This window comes from Anabrus simplex, chromosome 5, assembly GCF_040414725.1.
Source record: "Anabrus simplex isolate iqAnaSimp1 chromosome 5, ASM4041472v1, whole genome shotgun sequence".
NCBI classification, from domain to species: Eukaryota; Metazoa; Arthropoda; class Insecta; order Orthoptera; family Tettigoniidae; genus Anabrus; species Anabrus simplex.
The window spans coordinates 183,819,987-183,842,351 of record NC_090269.1 but is presented as its reverse complement, the minus strand read 5'-3'; the positions used below and the strand labels follow the sequence as shown (position 1 = coordinate 183,842,351).

Here is a 22,365-nt window from a genome sequence, read left to right as displayed (position 1 = left end):
ATCTCTTCTAATTCTTTCAAATATTCCACATATATAACCTATCTCGACGCATAAATAACTACACTTTCAATTAACCACATCAGTGGATCAATATCTTCATATTTAACATCAACATATCTTCCGTTCAGTCATATCCATATCTAACCTTAATCTGTCTTCTCTCAACAACGTATAACCTGCATATATTAACATAATATTCTGTATTTTATCAAAGATCCTAAAGTATTCTACTTCTAAACACTTTGCATATTATATGGCATAATCTGTTGTAATTTTGGTTTCATTGTAATTATATTGTCATACTATTAAATCACATTCCCTGACTGGAGTACGTCTTATTTCTTAAGAAGAATACCTATTTCCACCAATATACCAACACAATATGTAAGCCACATGCAAGAATCTAACACAACTTGAATCATTCTGAAGATATTAACGACCTAGCATCTACTTTTCTACTACAAGCAACCTACATTTTATTTTATCTAGCAATTAAATTCATCCCAGGATTAGATCATTTCTCGTTCATCATCTGCAGTTTTGGCTGGTGACCGTTCTCCTCGGATAGCCATTGGATTGTCATCTGGGATTGTAGCTCCCCTCTGCTGTCATCTCAGCTCGATTTCATCTGGACAGTCTGCCCCATAGTCTTCTTAGGAACTCATAGTGGTCTTGTCTTGTGCAATTGGAAGATAAAAATGTATAAATGAAAACAGCTGTAACATTCTGACGTGATCAAAGCCTTCTAACATAATTATGTCAATGATAATCAATTCAATATTGGTTTATGTAGCTTTAACTTCATGCAGATCTCCAATATGTCTGCTATTGCTGTAATTTTATGTCATATAGAGTTGTTAAATGAACTGATATATAGAGATGCGGTGTATAGAATTTCTTCTTATCAGAATCAAGGCTTAGACTGTGCCGTCTTCTTGATGTTCTTTCACTCCTTACAATATTTAATGTATATAACACATATATTTTTTTAAAATTATTTTTATTAGATTTATGCATTATTCTTTAGTATAATTTCTATAAGTATCTCTTCTTTCGCAGGATTACTTCAGTTTTAATATTTTCAAGATGTGTATTTTGCTTCTCTACCGTAGTATGTCCGCTTTGAATGCTTGTTCATTTGTATTTTTTTAATAATGCTGGCTTTAACAATTCAAACTCTTATTTTGTCACAGCCACTGCCATTATGAACCTGACCATTTCACCTTTGCATTGCACCGTATTCCTTTGACATTTTACAACATTTATGCATTGTGTTCAATTTCGTTACCAGTAATCGCATTCATCTCGATCCAACTTAGTTTTACTCTTGGAACAATATAATGACACACTACAGATAGCACATACCTGTGCCTGAAGACATAGCGTGCCAGGAGGGTGGTCGTATCGCTGGCACCACTCACATCAGATCATCTGTGGCGGTGCCTAACGAGAAGGTTTCATGCTATGACGGGTCCCGTAGATGATGTCGCCACCTTGTAGGAGGGCATCCAGGGTGGCGATGTCACGGGAAAGGATCTAAATCAGAGAAGTCGGTCCCTCTGCATTACAGATCCGTACCAGCTTGAAGGTTTGGCGGCCCTCCATCTGCAACTGGGCAGCCACCTCATCATTAGTCCAGCCTCTATCAACCCGGTACGCCACGACGGATTGTATGGGCGTTGGTCTAGAGCAGGGCTGTCCAACGTTCATTTCTACGTGAGCACTTTCGCATGATAACTAAGGATATGCATCTAGAATTAAAAATTATATGAAAATATATTTACTCACATAATTAATGTGAAATCTGGCACCGCATACTCGCTGCAAGTTGAGGAAAGTCTGGTGTGTAACTGGAACAGGCTGCTCTTAACGCGTCATCCAGGTGTGAGTCTGTCAGGCTGGATCAGTATTTGTTTTTTATTATGTTCATAGTAGAAAATGCGACTTCACAAAGATAGGTTGAACCAAAACAAGATTGCATCTTCAGAGCAACACTGTGGGTAATGGGATATTTTTTACTGTCCACCAGAGTCCAGAAATTGCCACATGTTGCGTAGGAGGATTTCAAAGAAAGGTCTGACTGAAGGCTTAAAATTTCCATTTCTAATTCTTCAGGATTATAATTTTCGAATATTTCACACACCCTCCCTCCAAGCTCATAAACGTCAACAGAAGCGAAGGGATTATTGACAAACATGATCACTGGTTCAAGCATTGAAAACTGGCTAAATCTGCTACCAAATTCAGACCCAAGAGTTTCACGATGTTTAGCAAGAGATGAAAAATCACGCTTGCCGCCATTTACTGTATCTGCCGTAGATTTCAAATTTGGAAAATGTGAAAGGGAATTTCTATTTAAATGAACAATCCATACCTTGTTTCTTTTCAAATACATTGACAATACTTTTCATACCTGAAATATTATGATCTTTTCCTTGCAATTCGAGATTTAACTCATTTAATTTTGAGGTGATGTCTGCCAGGAATGCTAACTCAATTAGCCAAGATATATCATCAAGTTTGTGATAATATTTCCCAGGGGATGATTTCATAAAGTCTCATATCTCATCCAACAGGCAGCAAAACAGTTCAAGTGTTTTCCGCCTACTAAGCCACCTTACATCTTCATGAAGGATGACGTCACCATACTCCGAATCTGACATACTTAAAATATTTCTGAACAATTGATGACGAGTAGATGACGATCTTATATAATTCACGACATGAGTTACAATTTGTGCATAAAGCTTCTTGGTGAATAATACAATGATACAAAAGAAATTTTGGAAATGATTCATCCTTAGCGCAAAGAGAAAGAAATCCGTTGTTTCTACCAGTCATAGATGGTGCCCCATCTGTTGTTATAGCGATAAGCTTTGACAGTGGTAAGTTATTCTCTTTGGTGAATTTAACAAAAGCATTAAATATGTCTTCTCCCCTAGTACGTCCATGAAGTGGCAATAGCTTGACAAATTCTTCCTTTACTGTAAAATCATTAAAAACCATTCTAGCATATACACACAACTCAGCAGTGTCAGTCATATCAGCACTTTCATCAAACTGGAGTAAAAAATGTTCACATGATTTCAAATCCTGATGTAATTGAGATTCCATATTATTAGAAATCTGTTCATCCTGCCTAGCAACAGTTTGGTGAGACAACTGAAGTCCTTTGATTGAAGATATCAGTTCAGATTTATTTTTGTGAGATTCGAACAGAGATTCAGCGGCATTTAGCATAGCTTCTTTCACTACTTTCCCATCACTGAAAGCTTTTTTCCTTTTAGGTAGGATGTAACAAACTTTGTAAGAAGCTATTGTCACGTTAAGCGTTTGCTGAACTGGCTTCTTAAACGCACATTGTTGCAATGCTAATTTAGATTTTAGGTCTTTCACTTTGTGTTTTCTTAGTTGAGAATTAACAGGAAATTCACTGTCAAATATTTTGCAATTTGTCAAAAAATGTCGCTGTACATTACTTCTTTTAGGAACAGACATGTTAGCATTACACAATAAACACACAGACTTTCCGTTGTTTTCAATAAAGCAATATTGGTCCTCCCATTCACTGTTAAAGTTATAATTTCTTTGCCTTTTAGCCATGTTAAGAAGAGTTATGTTTAATGAAATATAACTGATTATAAACTGAATAATTTAAAGTTTAAATATTAATGAAAAAAAGCACATGAAACATGTTGAATGTACAACTTATCACAACACAAGGCACTCAAAACGTATTCCATAAGCCCTGCATAAGCTCACAAGTAATACTGAATGTTCGCCTGAAAGCTAGGAACTGGGAACATTCCAATTGCAAGACTTTCATAAATCGTTTGTTCTTTGTTTACCGCACAGCTTTGTTGGGATTAAAGTTACTTTATGGGCAAATTGGGTGTCCCATTGTCGTCCTGGTGAAACTCTGTCATGGTAGGTAGTTTATGGCATTGCAATCAAGTGAATCATATTCTGTTTGGGAGAATAAATATGCGACTATGTTTGGCTCCGTGAGTGGAGAGGGCCTTATACCTGGCACTAGCCCCCCCCGTCAGTGAGAGGTTTGTGGAGGATTCCCCTTTGTCGCAACTACTTACACGTCGAATAGCTCTCTTTCTGAACCTTTCTTCTATCTCTTCACTAATTGCAGACACGAGTCGGTTAGGCCTAGATCACATTTATAGCTTACTCAAAGCTCTTTGTGTATTTGGAGGTACAGATATAACAAATTTCCTGACTTTGAGGTCGGTATTTTTAAGAGAAAAGTAAGAATATTTATTGAAATGCAAAAGTATAATTTTCAAATATTAAGTAAAATTTAATTTGGAAATTAATTGCGAAGGGCGCCATAAAAGGGCACCTCGGGCGCCACGTTGGACAGAGCTGGCCTAGAGGGTGGAGCGGGTCTCCGTTCTGGTGTCTGTTGAGTAATGTTCATTGCCTTAGTGTGCTCACCGAAGTGCTCCAAGCCGATCGTGGTGATGAGATGCGTGTGGATGGTGGACTGAATTTCAATATTATATTCGGCATAGTTGCGGATGAAGCAGGTTAGAATTTGATAAATGGACCTGGGATTTGCTTTGTCCGGATTGACGTGTATTAACTTGGGGATGAAGAATGGAGTTGGTGGTAGCGGAAGTGGATGAAAAATGCTACATTGGCAGATGTTTGGGGCCAATGCCGGATTCTTAGCTACTTGGGCATAACTACGGACATTCGATGGCATGAACGGCGCAGTAGGAGTTGGTGACTATGGAGGCATATGAAACGGGGCTACCACGTTAGCCTCATCCAGATAGTTGAGGTGTTGAATACCGATAGAAACAGATGTTGATGATAGATTAAGTATGGTGTTTGGCAAGGTGTACATTGAGCCAGTCGTGGAGGAGCCAGCAGCATCTCTGCAGCGCTTTTCCTGTCTAGATCCAGTTCCGGAGATATTTTCTGGGCTTTGTTTTTCTTGTTCTTCATCCATGTTTGGTGAACTAGGTAGTGAAGGATTGGCAGCCATCGAAAGTTCTCAAAGAAGACAGGTGACGTTGGAAGAAGTTCTCGGACCGTCAGGAAGAAGTGACGTAGCTTCCACTAGATGAGCCTCGAATGTGCCAGAAATACTTGAAGATTTTCTTTTAAACAACCACTGACCGACAATATATTGGTGTTGATGTACAGCATGTTGTCGCATGGCCCCATTCTGTTTGCTGTGTGGAATGGAGTGCTACTCCCCTAGTTCTTGCCAAGTAAATTTTAAGGGTTTTTCTTTTCTTATTTTTATTCGTGTATCATTATCATCATTTTCATTTCCCTTTGTCGAGCTCCTGCTAGGCCGATCAGGTCTAAATTACTGTTCTTGTATGTTTTAGGGTCGATCATCATCTCTATCATCGCCAACTCATCGCCTGAATTCCCTCCGTGATTACAATGGACTGGATAAGATAAACGACAGTTCCCTCAATAGTGAGAATGGTTTAATATCTCAAGGTAGAGTATATTGCATTTTTTACCAGTTCTTGTCAATATTCCATGTTATTATCAGAGCATTAATGTTAGTATCGTTCAAGTATACTGAGAAGTCTACTGTGATTAGTGCATTCTTCCGTAACAGATCTTCCAGTTGTATTTAATACCCTTTAAAAGAACTGGATATGGTGTTTATCCCCCTCTTTAGCATGCTTGCAACTCTGAACACTTAAGATTTTAACATTTTGGTACTGGCCATTCACATGTCAACAGGATTATTTCTGATTCGCAACCATAGCCTGGCTGTAGCATATCTATATTAACCGCTTCTTATTCAGAAACGTGAAACCAATCTAGATATGAAATGAGTGATGTCATGCTGATGATGGACATTCTTACATTCACGTTAACATTCCTACAGCTCTGGGTCATTGTTGCAAACAGACTGCAGAAAACCTGACAATTTTAACAGTACACCTGTCTGTTTCTAACACAACAAATTACCATATAAGCTTCGACAATATTTTTCCAAATTGTTGCTTGTGATCCATTGTTGCCTGGCTTGGTATCACTGCGTTAATGCATTCAGTTTTGGTCTCTGTTCCAGTCAAGATGGATCCTGTGGAAAGGAAAGTGTCTTTGTCACTTCAGTTAAGTAAGGAAGACACGAGTTTGGGTTTAATGTGAGGCAAAACGTATTAATAACAAACAGGCTGTGAAAGGCTTGGTGTTTCAGAGTATAAATTGTGACATTGGCGGAGAGATGAAGAAGAATTTAAGAAGTCTAGCCCATCGGGAAAGATGTTCAGATGTCTTTTTGAGAGGAAAATATAACAAAATTGATATGCTTATTATACTGAATTAGTGCAGCATATACAAAACCTTTTTTTATGTTTTTTATGTTGCTAATTTATTACAATGAAGTACAACACTGGTAGTGGCAAGCAAAAGACTGAGATTAAGGTAAACCTGAGGCGGTGTGAACAAGAATGATGCAACATTCGAGACTGTGTTTGCAACATTGCACTACTATTGCTTAGTGCTTATCAGCAGATTGTGTTGATAAATTGGTCGCTTCTGGGCGTAGTAGCTTTAGGTGGGTACAGATTTGCAAACGGAGATCTGCGCTCAGATGGCCTTCACTTAAACCACAGTGGCACATGTAAGTTAGGAAATTTGTTTAGAAGGGTTATAGGGAGGTGCATTCAGGGAAACGGGGTGGCCTAGGGAACGGTGATAAGTGATAAGGGAACAGGGAACTGGAAATCAAGTAGGGATGACATAAAAATGTTAGTGCTCACTTGTAGAAGTATTGTAAAGAAGGGAATAGAATTAAGTAGTTTAATAGGTATATACTTACCAGATATTGTAATAGGAGTTGAATCATGGCTGAGAAATGATATAATGGATGCAGAAATTTTCTCACGTAACTGGAAGGTATCGTAATCTATGATCTTCATTTCCGTATTGACGAACTACACAATTAAAAATCGGAAAAGATTTCCACCTATCAATACTTGTTTATTGCACTTATTATGCTACAGGATCGGTTTTGACCCTTTACATAAGGTCTTTAGCTGAACCATGCATACATATCTATGTGATGAAGCTATGATTAAGATAGTATTGTCAAAGGAATGCCATACGATAATAAACATTAGGTCACATTCAAATGGGGTATGTCGTAACGTGAACTAGCATATATGTCACTATTTACAACAATGCATTGTATGTCTAAAATAGTATGTTTAAGGTCTTAAAATTAGTTGATAAAACATATCTCTACTTAAAACTAACTAATATATGTATGTACAAGATGAATACAATATATGGGAGCACTTCATGCACATGAACGTTCGTGTCTTGCTTGTTGACTGACTCCCGTGTTCAAGTCTTATTTACACAGTTGTACACTCAGCTGCTGTTCCTGGAGTTTAAATGATATGGTTTGGTTGTAAAATTGTATAAGTAAAAGATTTTGTCTTCATGTATGTACATACAATAAAACACTTCCCAATTTTAAAAAGGTGCCAGACGTATGGATAAAATTAGGCTAAAATATGTTCAGCTCTGCTGTGTGTGTTGCCTTATGTTAAAATCAAATCATGTTGTCCTGTGACGTCCATAAAATTTGAGTGACATTGGGTTCAATGAGCACCGGGCGAGTTGGCCGTGCGTGTAGAGGCGCGCGGCTGTGAGCTTGCATCCGGGAGATAGTAGGTTCGAATCCCACTATCGGCAGCCCTGAAAATGGTTTTCCGTGGTTTCCCATTTTCACACCAGGCAAATGCTGGGGCTGTACCTTAATTAAGGCCACGGCCGCTTCCTTCCAACTCCTAGGCCTTTCCTATCCCATCGTCGCCATAAGACCTATCTGTGTCGGTGCGACGTAAAGCCCATAGCAAAAAAGGTTCAATGAGCCCAAGAAGAACACAAAGCAGTACACAACAAGCTCTTATATCAAACACATCTCAGCCACACCAACAACAATAAATATAACATCACTGCACAGCTACAAATGGGAAAGGAGCCACTACTTTTTTCGGTGAACTTCAAACATTCAAATCTCGCCATTTCAGCTTTATACACCAATGGCCGGAAGTCCTTCACCCTTGCGCCGCTTTCAAATGAAATATAGACGTTTCTTAATACGAGAAACACGCGCGAATGTGCAATGTTTATTGAAACCTGTATATTGCGACGCGTACATCGATTGTCAATTTCTCGTCCTCGCATGCTGTGTTTATGTTCATTCACATCAGCTTAGTCGATTCTAGAGACTAGTCGCTAGATTTGAAGTCATTTTTTAGTAATTTAGTGACAGAATTTCAAAGATAGCGACTAGTGACTTTTCTAGAGATTTTAGGAGCAATTTGGAGGCAAATCTGGCGAATCTTAATTTATTACTTGACTAGCTGCTACCTGTGGCTTCGCTCGCGTGGATTTCGTAACTTGATAACAGTAATCTTCCTTGGTACTGTACTAATTCATTATCTGAAAATCTCTAAAGTAGGAGTCTGTAACATCTTCAGTTTTCAAGATATATACCGGTATATCAGAATTCAACTCCTCCTTCACTTCTTTTCTCCCCCCTTTAAGTGGATTATCCGAAAACAAAAATACGTTCCTTTATTTTTGAAGGAGATCCCAAATATCAATGTTACGTTTTTGAGATATAATATTGTAAATACGTTTTTGAGATATAATATTGTAAATATGCTCATTTTTGAAATGTACCCAATTTTCAATTCTTTCCACCCCCTAAGTGGATTTTCCAAAAGCAAAAAAATGTGTTTATTTTAAAGGAGATTCTAAATACCAATTTTCACGTCTGTAACTTATTCTGCTTTTGAGGTATAAGTATCCCCATCAAAAGATTCAACACTTCTTCAGTCCTTTTCACCCCCCAGCCCTTAGAGGGATTTTCCAAAAAAAAAAAAAAAAAGTTTCATTATAAAGATAATTTCAAATAGCAATTTTTACGTCTATAACATGTTCAATTTTTAAGATATAATCATTTCAAAAATTCACCCATTTTTCTCTTCTTATAACCCCCTTAAGTGGGTTCTTTGAAAACAAAAAAATGTGTGTTTCTTTATTTTTAAAGGATATTCCAAATACCAATTTTTACATCTTGAGTTTTTAGATATACTCATTTTAAAAATTCACCCCCATTTCTGCTTCTTTTCACACAAACACCCCCCTCCCCTTTTTGTGTTGATTTTCAGAGAAAAACATACTGTTCTTTTATTTTTAAAGAAGATTCCATGTACCAAATTTCACATCAGTAACATCTTCAGTTTTTAAGGCATAAATATCCTCATAAAAAGCATTCAACCCCTTTTTCACTTATTACCCCCTTAAGTGGATTTTCCAAAAAAAAAAAAAAAGTGTTTGTGTTTTAAATGGAGATTCCAAATACCAATTTTGACGTTTTTAAACTGTTATGTTTTTGAGATATAAACCCCATGGCACTACAGCCATTAAAGGGCGTTGGACTACCAAGCGACCGCTGCTCAGCCTGAAGGCCTGCAGATTAAGAGATGTTGTGTGGTCAGCACGACGAATCCTCTCTGCTGTTATTCTTGGCTTTCTAGACCGGGTTTTGAGATACAGATGTTATTTTAAAAATTCACACCCCACCCCCCTTTTCACCCCCTTAGCAGTGGAATATCTAAAAATCCTTCCTTTTGAGCAACTACAATGTAGTATAAATGTATTCTCAAAATTTCATTTCTTTATATTCAGTAGTTTTGGCTCGGCGATGATGAATCAGTCAGTCAGGACATGTTATGTATGTAGATAAATAGCATTGAGCTTTGCATAATCGCACGGGCGCGTGATGCAATATATTAATCTATGCATTTGCTAAGTAATGGCATCTAAGTGCATGAGTGATTCACATGTGTTGAGCATGATTTTATACCATTTTCAGAAGGCTTATTAGAAACCGATCGTCTCACTCAAATACTTCCTGTGAGGGAATAGAGATGTGTAATTTTTAGCCTTGTAGCAATAGTCAGGTTTTGAGACAATAAGTCTTATAATATATACCATAGTACTCCTGTATTGTTTGAAGTTGTAGTGGTAGTGTTCTTAATTGTTATTAGAAGTGTTATGGAATTTAATGTGTGAATATGGGGAAGCTGTCGTATTTACAAAGCTAAGGAATCGGACAGATTGAGTTGGTGTCGTGCGGTTAGGGGCGCGTTGCTGTTAGCTTGCATTCCGGAGATAGTGGTTCGAACGCCACAGGTGGCAACCCTGAAGATGGTTTTCTGTGTGTTACAGAGTTATCCGTGGAAATCAGAGGTGAAAGAAGGTGCGGGCTGGAATGATTCTAACTACAAGCCCGAAAGATGAATTTAAAATTTAAATAAAGGTTATATTTTCAATAGACAACAAGAGTTAACAAAAGTTTACATAGAATTTGAAAACTTAACAAGTCAATCAGGTACAAGACCAGAAAAGCAAGGATTTAGATACAAATTGATGATCTGGGCTTCAAGCCCCACCTTTTACAATCTCTGAGCTCTCAGCTCACAACCCCAAAATACCAAAGGGCAGAAAACCCTTAATTACATGGAGCATTAGCTCCCAACTTTACATCTCAAGCCTCTCTAAGGCACTTTTACCACAACACCATAAAGAGCTGACCCGCTCTTGATCTTTCAAGCCTATAAAGGCAATAACAGACTTTTACTCAAACTGCCATCAAGGCATAATAAAGAAACGGGGGTATCTCGTACTCAATCTACTGGGCCTTAGTGTACAAAACTAGGTTAATTTAAATGGCCCAAAAAAAAAGGATGGAGGCGTGAATTTGCACTCCTAAATCTACAATTTAAAACCTAAGTGGCGCTAGGCCGATCACACAGGGGCTAATCCCAATCTATGGAGGTGACTAGTATACAAGATAAATTTAACACATTAAGAAGGAAGAGAAAAACGGTTATGAAAACATAGTCACCTCAAAATCAAAATGAAGAGGAGCTCAAGAGGGTAAAGCACTCTCTATCCCCGCTTTACAGTTAAAGAGATTGTAGTTTTTACCTAGAGTGAAAAGGGATTTACATTTCAAAGAGATGGGTTACATATTAAAGGTTTCGAACCCTCCCCGAGAGTTAAACTGCTGAGCTAGCAAGAAATAAAGATGTTAAAAGGCATTACCTTGTTGAAGAACTGCTGTCTGAAGAAAGAGGCCCTTCCCGCCCCCAGCTACATATTCACGCACTACGCTAGATGTTACTGAAGTGGCCCCGAGACAAGAAAATCAGCAGTTTTTATACCCTCGTGGAGAATTCGAGACCTTTCAGGAATGAGTAGACACACCCCCTCAATTTTTATTGGTTGACTAATAATTACACATGGAAATTCGAAGAAGAAAGCAATGATTGGAGGAAAATTAATGACAGAAATTACGGATTGGGTAAATTCAAAACAGGCGGAAAGAAAGGATTAATGTTGCCAACCCACAAACTGCAGAACAAAATTTAGTAAGGACAAAACTTATGAATACAACATTTCTTCAAGAGAGTTCATTCCATTGCACCAGAGTGTATTACCATTGTTTTTGGTAGAGACATCTGTTAGAGAATGTCCACACTTCTTGATCACTGAAAAACAAAAGTAAAAAACACTCAGTGACATCTTCTGGTAAACCGTAGAGTTAGTTCAGTTAGTTCCGGGTTTCTCCAGTAGAGAAGTTTCAATTGGCGCAAGATTTGAACTTGCGTCGTAGAGGTGTACCGCCCGGTACACTGTGATTTCCCATTTTCACACCAGACAAATGTTACGGCTCTATCTTAATTAAAGCTATGGCTACTTCCTTCCCACTCCCAGCACTTTCCTGTCCCATTGTCGCCATAAGACCTATTTGTGTTGGTGCAAGGTAAAGCTAATTGTACAATGTCGAGACAAGGAAAATTTTAAAGCATTTGTGCACCTGATGGCTTTCTGTGGGCAAATGTATATTCAGGTTGTTGGAACAGTGGCAGCCTTTGTCCAGTCAGTTCAGTTACGAAGTGCAGTCTGTAAGACAGGTCAGCTTAGAAGTCTTGAAACTTACCATATCCCAAAGATGAAACAAACACCAGTAGAGGGTGCTGCCCCTTAAAGGAAAAGAACCAATGAATCACCAATCCCATGTACTTCTTCACCCAGATGTTATACCTGCATTTGATCAACCAAATTTAATTTTTCAGTCAAGTGTGCCTCACATCCATTTACTGCAAGATCTGCTGCTGTACACATTAAGGAATTTGATGTCAAAATTTGTACAACCATCAGTGGATAAATCCTCCTCTCTTTTGGAAGTTGATTACGACAGCAGGGAATACCAGAAGAATGATTGTGACTTGGTCACCGGTAGTTGCACTTCCCAATTCGTAGAGCATCTGAAGCATGGCAAGGAGGAGGAATTTTTTTCATCAGTTCAAACGTACTTCACTGGTAGATTAGTTTGTGTTATTCTTGGTATTTTAACAATCCATCACAGTAACACTGAATGTGTGAGGATATTTAGTCAGGTGACTAAAACACAAACACAGTTAGTCATCTATTGGTGATGAAAACTTGGAGAGGTTGTTGATATTAAAATCATGGCTATAGGGCAACTGCTTTCACCAAACCTTTGACAGAGGATTTCTCACACAGGCAAAATCTGCCACTACATGAAACTTCACAATAAGAAAATTACATCAAATTACTGTAGTGACATCTTCTGAGTAAAGGTTGAAGTAGTTCTAGTTTCAAGTTCACTGTTTCTCCAGTAGAGGAGTTCTTTTAGGCGCAAGATTTAAATGTGCGTCTTAGAGGGTACCTCCCGGTACAGAGTGATTGATTGATTGATTGATTGATTGATTGATTGATTGATTGATTGATTACCGGGTGAGTTGGCTGTGCGGTTAGGAGCGTGCAGCTGTGAGCTCGCATCCTGGAGATAGTGGACTCGAGCCCCACTGTCTGCAGCCCTGAAGATGGTTTTCCGTGGTTCCCCATTTTCACACCAGGCAAATGCTTGGGCTGTACCTTAATTAAGGCCACGACCGCTTCCTTCCCATTCCTAGGCCTTTCCTATCCCATCGTCGCCATAAGACCTATCTGTGTTAGTGCGATGTAAAGCAAATAGCAAAAAAAGATTGATTGATTGATTGATTGATTGATTGATTGATTGATTGATTGATTGATTGATTGATTGATTGATTGATTGATTCCATTCTCTGTTTAAAACTGTTAATTTCAGTTTTTGTCTTTGCTCTTTTTTTGCTAGTTGCTTTACGTCGCACCGACACAGATAGGTCTTATGGCGACGATGGGACAGGAAAGGGCTAGGAGTGGGAAGGAAGCGGCCGTGGCCTTAATTAAGGTACAGCCCCAGCATTTGCCTGGTGTGAAAATGGGAAACCACGGAAAACCATTTTCAGGGCTGCCGACAGTGGGGTTCGAACCTACTATCTCCCGTATACTGGATACTGGCTGCACTTAAGCGACTACAGCTATCGAGCTCGGTGCTCTTATTTTATTGCATTTGGCCTACTAAAAGGTTTTTCATAACCTACCTAAATGGTTATTGTTTCTTTTCCAGTACCTTTCTATATAAAACTTTATCAAACTTTTTTATAGGAACACTCGAAGACCTTTATCTAAATCAGTTAATATGTTGACATATCCTCCCCACTCTTCTGCTCCTTTTCTTTAATTTTCTCATTGTGAAAGAGGACCTTGTCTATTTTCCAAATCTGAAAACAAACTGCTGTTCTTATTGTTCCGTTTCAATTTTTTCCATAGTAACTCATCTTTCTAATATTCTTTCCACAATTTTGACAATATGGGATATAATAGTGAATCCTTTGTGATGTATGCATAAGTTGATTGTTTAAATCACTTTTTACCTCTTTTCTTGAATATAAATTATAATTATCTTGTGTTAATCTTTCCTTACCTCTTATACCATACACTCTTGGACATTTGTATGTTCAGTACAATTTATAACTGTTAGGTTCTTCAGTCTGTCGAAACTGATTTAGGAATAAATAAATTTCAGAAAATACCTGAAAAAAGGAAACAACTTGATTGAAATGGAATGACATGTTTCATTCTTGAAGGAATGTCATCAGATTATATTAAATGCACTTTTTTATCATATGAATTGATTAATATTGTTCAGAAATGTTTAACTATTTGTTAAAACCTGTATCCACTCTTCCAATAATTGTTAAAATTGTATAACTTATGTTAATGAAGTAATTCTCATTGTGGTTCATCTCCCCTCACTGGTCCATCTAGAAGTACAATGTTGTGCAATACGTGAGCACTGGCATTGATTTCTGAATGCAGATTGATTGATTTAAGCTGAGTGAAGAGGGGTTATGCTGGTTGCTTTTTTTTCGGGGGGGGGATGGAATTTCTATTGACTCCTATACGTATAAAGATTTCTTATTATCTTCGATGTGTAATATTGTAAGATCTGTGCAGTGTCTGTGAAATAGGTCCTCTTTAACAAAATGAAAAAACAATAACAAAAATGTTCACTACAATATTGCAAAGGTTCATGAAAAGCACTCTTTGGGTAGAAGTATCACTGTGAGTATCATTTTATTGGACAGGATGGCAACAATATCATCTTTGCCATACCAGCTTTTTATTCTCACTCCAAACAAGAACTGGAATTGTGTAGAACCTAACCTCAACTCCGGGGGTAGATGCTTTTTATATTTGTTAGTCACAAGGGTAACTGAAGATTTGACATGTTCACAATGCGAATATGGCCTAATATTCTGGCCGCAGATGACTCAGTTGACTGGTGAATATGTACTTGTTTTACTGAAAATGACTGGTGCTGAATGTTCACATCATAACAGTTTCTAAGGGGATGTTTGGCATGTAAAGCTTTGTGTCTTACTTCATTTGAACTAATTGAATATCAGTACCATATTGTCAAAATGAATGTGCTTATTTATCCACTCTTATTTAAGGGGTTCTTATCTGGTTGTACTTCCCCTGAATACAATAATGCCTAACAATCTTTTAAGTGAAGCATGTACTCCACTACTTTTTTTTTTTTTTCCTTCTTCTTTTCAGTTTTTTTCTTGGAGAGCATATGAAAAAATGTTTCATATTGTCCTCTTTGAGGGGAAGATAACATTCTCCTATTGGCATATGAGTAAACATACTGTAAAATGCTTGCAGCTCACTTCAGTGTGATGTTTTTGGGTTGTATTTACAGGTGGGAAGCATTCGTGTTGACAGACTGAAGAAAGTTATTTGGATGTCAGATTAACTGAAGAATTATTCATTGGTTTTTGTGCAACTTAGAGATTTTCTACATTATCAAATCTCTAATTTTAGATAATCATCAAGAAGACAGTGAAGCAGTGCGGCAGGTGATTGAGGCGTTACGAATTTCTGATGCAGGAGGAGACTGCAAAGCAACACTAACGCAGCTTACAAGACTGGTACGAGAAGGAAGTCTCACTGCTATCATGGAACATTTCAAGTTAGTGAATGTTATTACATTGTTTACCGACTTTCATCTATGAATTCCCAACTTGTCCACAAAGTGCTGGGCATTTTAAAGTGTGTTTGAGTTCTCTCTGTGCAAATTAATTGACAAAAGGGTCCACCTTTTCAATACAATATATTAAGTAAATAATATTACATTAGCCTTGGAACTAGTTTCAGCCACTTAGTGTCCATCATCAGCCAAAGATCGTGTAACAACTTAAACATCTTGTGACCTTTCATGAATATCTGGTTCAGGGTTCGAGTTATTAATACTATACCACAGCTGATGTCACACGGAGATGCAAGAAACTCCACTCGAGGGCATGTAAGTTCGACGAGTCCGGTTACATTGTTCCACAGTTAGACTTTGAGATTTGGCTGACATACGATAGAGCAAATTATTAGCTACTGAAGACTATACAATTCTGTCATACAAAACTTAGCCTATAAATGAGAATTTCAAGAATTATTTTCTTTCTTTGGTAAGATATTCCATTTTAATGAATATCATGGTACGAAATTCATTTTTACAAAACAACAACATGATTGGATATCTGTTCAAAATTGAATATGATCATTAACCGTAAATGTCAAAAGTCCTTAACTTTTGTTGGTTACAATGATTCATAACGGTAAACTTTCATAACATAATTGAAACATGTTGGCCACATTATTAACATTAAATTCATATATCCAATAATTCCATCAAAAGAAAAAAACCAACATAAGAGTTGCTGAAGGCTTAACTTTAGCGTTACAGATTCCATTATTTTACATCATTTTCTTCCCAGTAAAGAAAAATGAAATTAAAAAACTTTATTTCTTGGCACTCGCATTCGTTGACCACAAAAATTCATGTCTTTCAATATTACATCATTTATTTAAATTATCTAGTTCAGCAAAAATCTACCAAAACAACTTGGGTGCTCCAATGACATGCTCACTACGTCATCAGTCATCACTTATATCAACTGTACAACCAACAAAATGGAAATACACAAAGATTCCTTTCTAATTACTAATGTTACATGTAAAATTAGAAATTAGCATCCTCTGAAAGTCTGCGACAACTGCATCTAGACAATAAATTTCCTGAAAATAATGTCACCACTAGTAATAAATGGTCAAGACTCTCAATGACTCTGCAACCTCTGATGTTCTCCATGAAAATCCTGAAAATCTACATTTAATGCTAACTGCCAATTCTATGAGCTACCAGAAGAATATCATTAGCAGGAAATCAAACTACACACTAGCAAAGTAAGATCTATCCATCTCATCTGCAACATGGCTCACTTCTACATGGTGTCATTCAATATCTAAGATTCAATTTCTTGCCTTCACATCTGCGTATAACTCACCTGCATTAAATCCTAGGTTATCGCATTTTGACAACCATGACATTATCAACTTCAGTATCCTTCAAAAACATAATCAAAAAACTGCCTATCCATACCTAAGTGCTTGTCTATCACCACCATCATTAAATCATACGCAACCAAGCTCGATAGCTGCAGTCACTTAAGTGCGGCCAGTATCCAGCATTCGGGGGATAGTGGGTTCGAACCCCACTGTCGGCAGCCCTGAAGATGGTTTTCCGTGGTTTCCCATTTTCACACCAGGCAAATGCCGGGGCTGTACCCTAATTAAGGCCACGGCCACTTCCTTCCCATTCCTAGCCCTTTCCTCTTCTATCGTCACCGTAAGACCTATCTGTGTTGGTGCGACGTAAAGCAACTTGCAAAAAAATCATACGCATGACGAACATCAATCCTTACTTCAATAACATATCATCGGGACTTTCTGGAGATTGCTTTATTTCATTCAATGCATAACCCCAATGAGTTATCTTCCAACACCATAGCGTATCGAATCATTCACTTCATTTCGACTACCCTACTTCAAATTTCTCTCATTTCACATGCGCATCATGCTCAAGTCAAATTTAATTCACCTTCTAAATATCCAAGCACATTATTCTCGAAGACTACATCATCCTTACATATGCATAAATCATTATCAGTGTGATAAAACTATTATTCTTCTCGTGAAAACTACGCATGTGATGCGAAAATATGATCTTAGATGACTCTAATTTAAACACATCTTAATTATCTTGTGGTCACCTCAAATAAATATGCATACACAATAAATAATACACTGAATCTCATTTACGACGACATTATTTTACTAAATGCCACGACCACGTTTCAGAAAATTTCCTGCATATTATCCACTGTTAGACACTCGGATTCAGAATATAGCACACAAAAAATTATGAATTTTCCTGGATTATTCGTGATAAAATTCACAGCACTCCACGCCTGTTATAAAACACTGATCGATGAATGTAGATGAAAGTGTAATTGATATATTTTATTATCTGGAAAGGAGTGCAAAGAGGAAAGAAAAGTTCAGAGAATTTCAGACTTTACACAACACAGAGATCGGGAAAATTCTGAATCATGTGTCTACTTGATGGTTATAAGTAAAAAGGTGTTTAGATTGGATTTTGCTGCAGTGGGACCCTTTGGTTACTTCATTCAGGAGCAAAATTGTAAGTGAGGATTCTCAGATGGGAACTTTGAAGTCTTAAAAAATTTCTAAGCACAGTCTAAGTGCAGATGTGTTTTGTGTGTCTGAAAAGGTGCAGCATTCTCATAACTAGGGCCCGGATTTTTAAAAAATGCATATGCGCATATGCAATTGCATATTTTGACATATTTTGAGGGTTAGTGCATATTCTAAACGTAACAGCATATTCCGGTATATAATGTCTGAATTTAAGGATAATTCCAAGAACTACTAAAATAAATCTGTTTTGTACATCCCTAGCTAGTTGCCTATTTTATGTGCATCCTTCGCTAGTTGGTATTTTTGACTGTCCGTGTAACGGCACTTTACTTTCACAACTGACAATGGCAACAGATAGCTTAGGTGTGGGTAGGCAGGCTGGACTTCCCTGAATTCCTGTCTCTACCACAGCAGATAATAATCTCAGGGGGCTGGGCACTTGGTCAGGACAGAAGTATCTTCAGTTCACTAGTTACATTCCATTTTAGTGCCCTGCATCTCATTTCTAAAAGTGTTAGTTTTTAAAAAATGCCTAAGGAAAAGAGCAGCAGAAGAGATTTACTAAATCAGTGGGTGTCGGGTAATAGGGACTATTCAACAGATGGTGTCATCGTGTACTGTCAAGTTTGCTCAAAGGAAGTGAAATATGAAAAGAAATTTCAGCTTGAACAGCATTCAAAAACAACTGTACATATTAAAGCAAAGGAGGAGAAGAACAGCACACCACAACAACTACTTTTTACACAGGTAAAGCCTAAGTCTACCACCGGACAGAGTCGGGATTGAACCCGCCAACTTGTGCTCAGGAGGCCAGAGCTCTACCGCCTGAGCTACTCAGCCCGGCCTTGACAATATTATCTGGGACACTGAAGATATAAGTTGCTCAACTCTCAACGCAACGTGCTGTTTACATTTGAGGGGGTGAGAGGCCAAGGGGTACAAGTGAGAGAAAGTTACTTTTGAGAAAATCGAGGATAAAGTTTAGATTGGGCATTTAATTCTAGGACATACATATGGAAATATTATTTATATATCATGTTAAGATAGTGTTTTATGTGTCAGTGCCTATTGTTACTGTAACAAAACTTTCCCTCAGTCGACAGTTATAACTGATACCGTAATAAAAGGTATCACTTGTACCCCTTGGCTTCCAAGTGAGAACTGAAAAGGTAGGAGGTGAATAACATTTTATATGACTTTACAAATCTAGTTGTATAATATGAACCAAAATTAGATAGAGAACAATTGTCTCTTAAAATTTATAAAATGAACAGTAAATTTCTGAAAATTATCTCTTCAGATTAATGAACTTAATAATAAAAAAGGAAATATGATCAACTCTAAATTTCTTTATGCATTTCATTTAATCTGAAACACTGTCAAAGATATTGTCAATTGCATTGTCTATGTAACTCCTCTTTGGGAAATGTGTTCTTCAACTCGTGTTGCACATGTTGGTTCCGATACCTGTAACTGCTCTTTGGGAAATGTGTTCTTCAACTTGTGCTGCACATGTTAGTTCCGAGACCTGTAACTGCTCTTTGGGAAATGTGTTCTTCAACTCGTGCTGCACATGTTGGTTCCGATACCTGTAACTGCTCTTTGGGAAATGTGCTCTTCAACTCGTGCTGCACATGTTAGTTCTGATACCTGTAACTGCTCTTTGGGAAATGTGTTCTTCAACTCGTGCTGCACATGCTGGTTCCGATACCTGTAACTGCTCTTTGGGAAATGTGTTCTTCAACTCGTGCTGCACATGTTGGTTCCGAGACATGTAACTGCTCTTTGGGAAATGTGTTCTTCAACTCGTGCTGCACATGCTGGTTCCGATACCTGTAACTGCTCTTTGGGAAATGTGTTCTTCAAATCGTGCTGCACATATTGGTTCCGATACCTGTAACTGCTCTTTGGGAAATGTGTTCTTCAAATCGTGCTGCACATATTGGTTCCGATACCTGTCACTGCTCTTTGGGAAATGTGTTCTTCAAATCGTGCTGCACATATTGGTTCCGATACCTGTAACTGCTCTTTGGGAAATGTGTTCTTCAACTCGTGCTGCACATGTTGGTTCCGATACCTGTAACTGCTCTTTGGGAAATGTGTTCTTCAACTCGTGCTGCACATGTTGGTTCCGAGACATGTAACTGCTCTTTGGGAAATGTGTTCTTCAACTCGTGCTGCACATGCTGGTTCCGATACCTGTAACTGCTTCGTTTCTGTTCTGTTTCTTCTCCACAAGCTTCGAACGTCTCTATGCTCTTGTGGACTGACTTGGGCACTCAGTTGTCTCTAGAATCTGTGATGTACAGGAAGAAGAACAGCACACCACAACTACTACTTTTTACACAGGTAAAGTCTAAGTCATGTAGTCTTAATACATTTTCAAATGATCTTTGTAGGGCTTTCGTATGCAGCAACATTCCATGGAATAAATTAAACAATCCAGTTCTGCGATCATTTCTCGAGAAATATTGCGTAAATCAAAAAATACCAGATGAATCAACTCTTAGGAAAAATTACCTACCTCCGCTATATGAATCTACCCTGGAATTGATCCGTTCTGATATCGGAAGGAACTGTGTCTGGATATCGGTGGATGAGACAACGGATTCGTGTGGCCGTTACATAGCAAATTTCGTGGTTGGTAAATTACATCCAGACGAACCCGGTAAGCCACATCTGCTTGCTTGTAAAGTACTAGAGAAAACCAACCATAGCACAATAGCAAGATTTGTAAATGATTCTCTGCGACTATTGTGGTCATCTGAAATTGAGACTGATTGTTGTAAAGTGCTTGTACTACTCACAGATGCAGCTTCGTATATGTTGAAAGCAGCAAAGGCCCTCCAAGTATTTTATCCAAAACTCATACACGTAACCTGTTTAGCGCACGGATTACACCGCATTGCAGAAGAAATACGCGCACAGTTTCCAGCTATTAACAATTTAATTGGATGTGGAAAGAAACTGTTTCTGAAAGCACCAGCCCGTGTCCAGCTCTACAAAGATTGTCTACCTGAAGTTCCTTTGCCACCTGAACCTGTCCTGACTAGGTGGGGGACATAGTTATCTGCAGTATCATTTTATCAGGAACATTTTAATGAAGTGAAAGAAGTGGTTACAAAACTTGAAGATGAATATATTGCGTGTGTCCGTGATGCAAAAGGTGTGTGTGAAACCGCTACTGTTTATCAAGATGTGAATTTCATTCATGCACATTTTTTCTAAACTTCCAAAAGCCATTGAGAGCTTAGAATCTTCTGGTACTCCCCTCCATGAATCACTTGATCTCGTTGAAAAAGCTGCATCTTCGTTGAATTACGCTCCAGGCGAAATTGGAGAGAAGATTAAATGCAAGTTAGAAAAGGTGTTGAATTCGAACCCAGGACTGAAGAAGATTAAGTTAATTAGTCAATACTTGAGTGGAACTAGGGTATCCTTGCCAGATGTATGCTCCGAAACGTTGGTGCCCATGTATAAGTACTGTCCAATTACGTCAGTTGATGTAGAACGATCATTTTCAGGCTATAAACTCATTTTGACGGACAACAGACATAGTTTGTCTCCAGAAAACATTGAAAGACTACTAGTTACCTATTGTGATGCTTCTTTTTGCAATAAATGATACCTGTAAATAGGTAAGTGATTAAAATTGCATGTTTTTAAGAGCATATTTCCTTATTTTCCGTGCATATATTGTAACTTTTAGTGCATATTTGCATGCATATTTTCAGTTTTTAGTGCATATAAATCCAGGCCCTACTCATAACATTTCAACACACTCCTCAGTTAAAAGGAAAATCCAGTCATTTCACCCCCCCCAAAAAAAATGCTACTGACGACACTAAGAGCCATGCTTTGCCACGGAGGAACTGTTAAAGAATGTGATGGCAAGATCTGTGAAACCACACTCCCCCCTCTCTCCTTGATGTAGATTTATCATACTCCAGCAAATGAAAAGGATGATTGTGATCTGATGATAGTGAACTCTGCAATTGTTTTGGTGAACAATTTGAAGTCTGAGGAAAAGTGCACATTCTTAATGTCTGTTAGAAAGTGTTTTTCTTCATCATGTTACTACATGGTACCACAAATTTCCATTCAAATATGAAGTTTTAATTAATGCATATATTTCTGCTATAAATAAGGCATCATTTTCTAGCCTTAGATTTTTCATTAACAAGTTTCCGAACATACTGCCTAGTGAAACTGAACATTTAGATAAAGAAATTGATATTCTGCACTCCCAGTTCTGTAACTTTCAGCTCGAAGAAACAGACCGGCAAAAGGAAGAATTGATGTTCTGTGGGCATTGGTAGGTCAGATGAAATC

General features: G+C 37.9%; 1 protein-coding gene across 1 annotated transcript in view; it reads left to right on the top strand.

Annotated features, from left to right (window-relative positions):
- The window catches only part of chb (chromosome bows), an 890,037-nt gene that overhangs the window by 822,607 nt on the left and 45,065 nt on the right, over positions 1 to 22,365 (top strand). The window contains exons 26-27 of the mRNA XM_067147211.2: positions 5,358 to 5,475; positions 15,304 to 15,451. Coding sequence (XP_067003312.1) covers positions 5,358 to 5,475; positions 15,304 to 15,451 — 266 coding nt within the window. The remainder of the gene's footprint in view (positions 1 to 5,357; positions 5,476 to 15,303; positions 15,452 to 22,365) is intronic.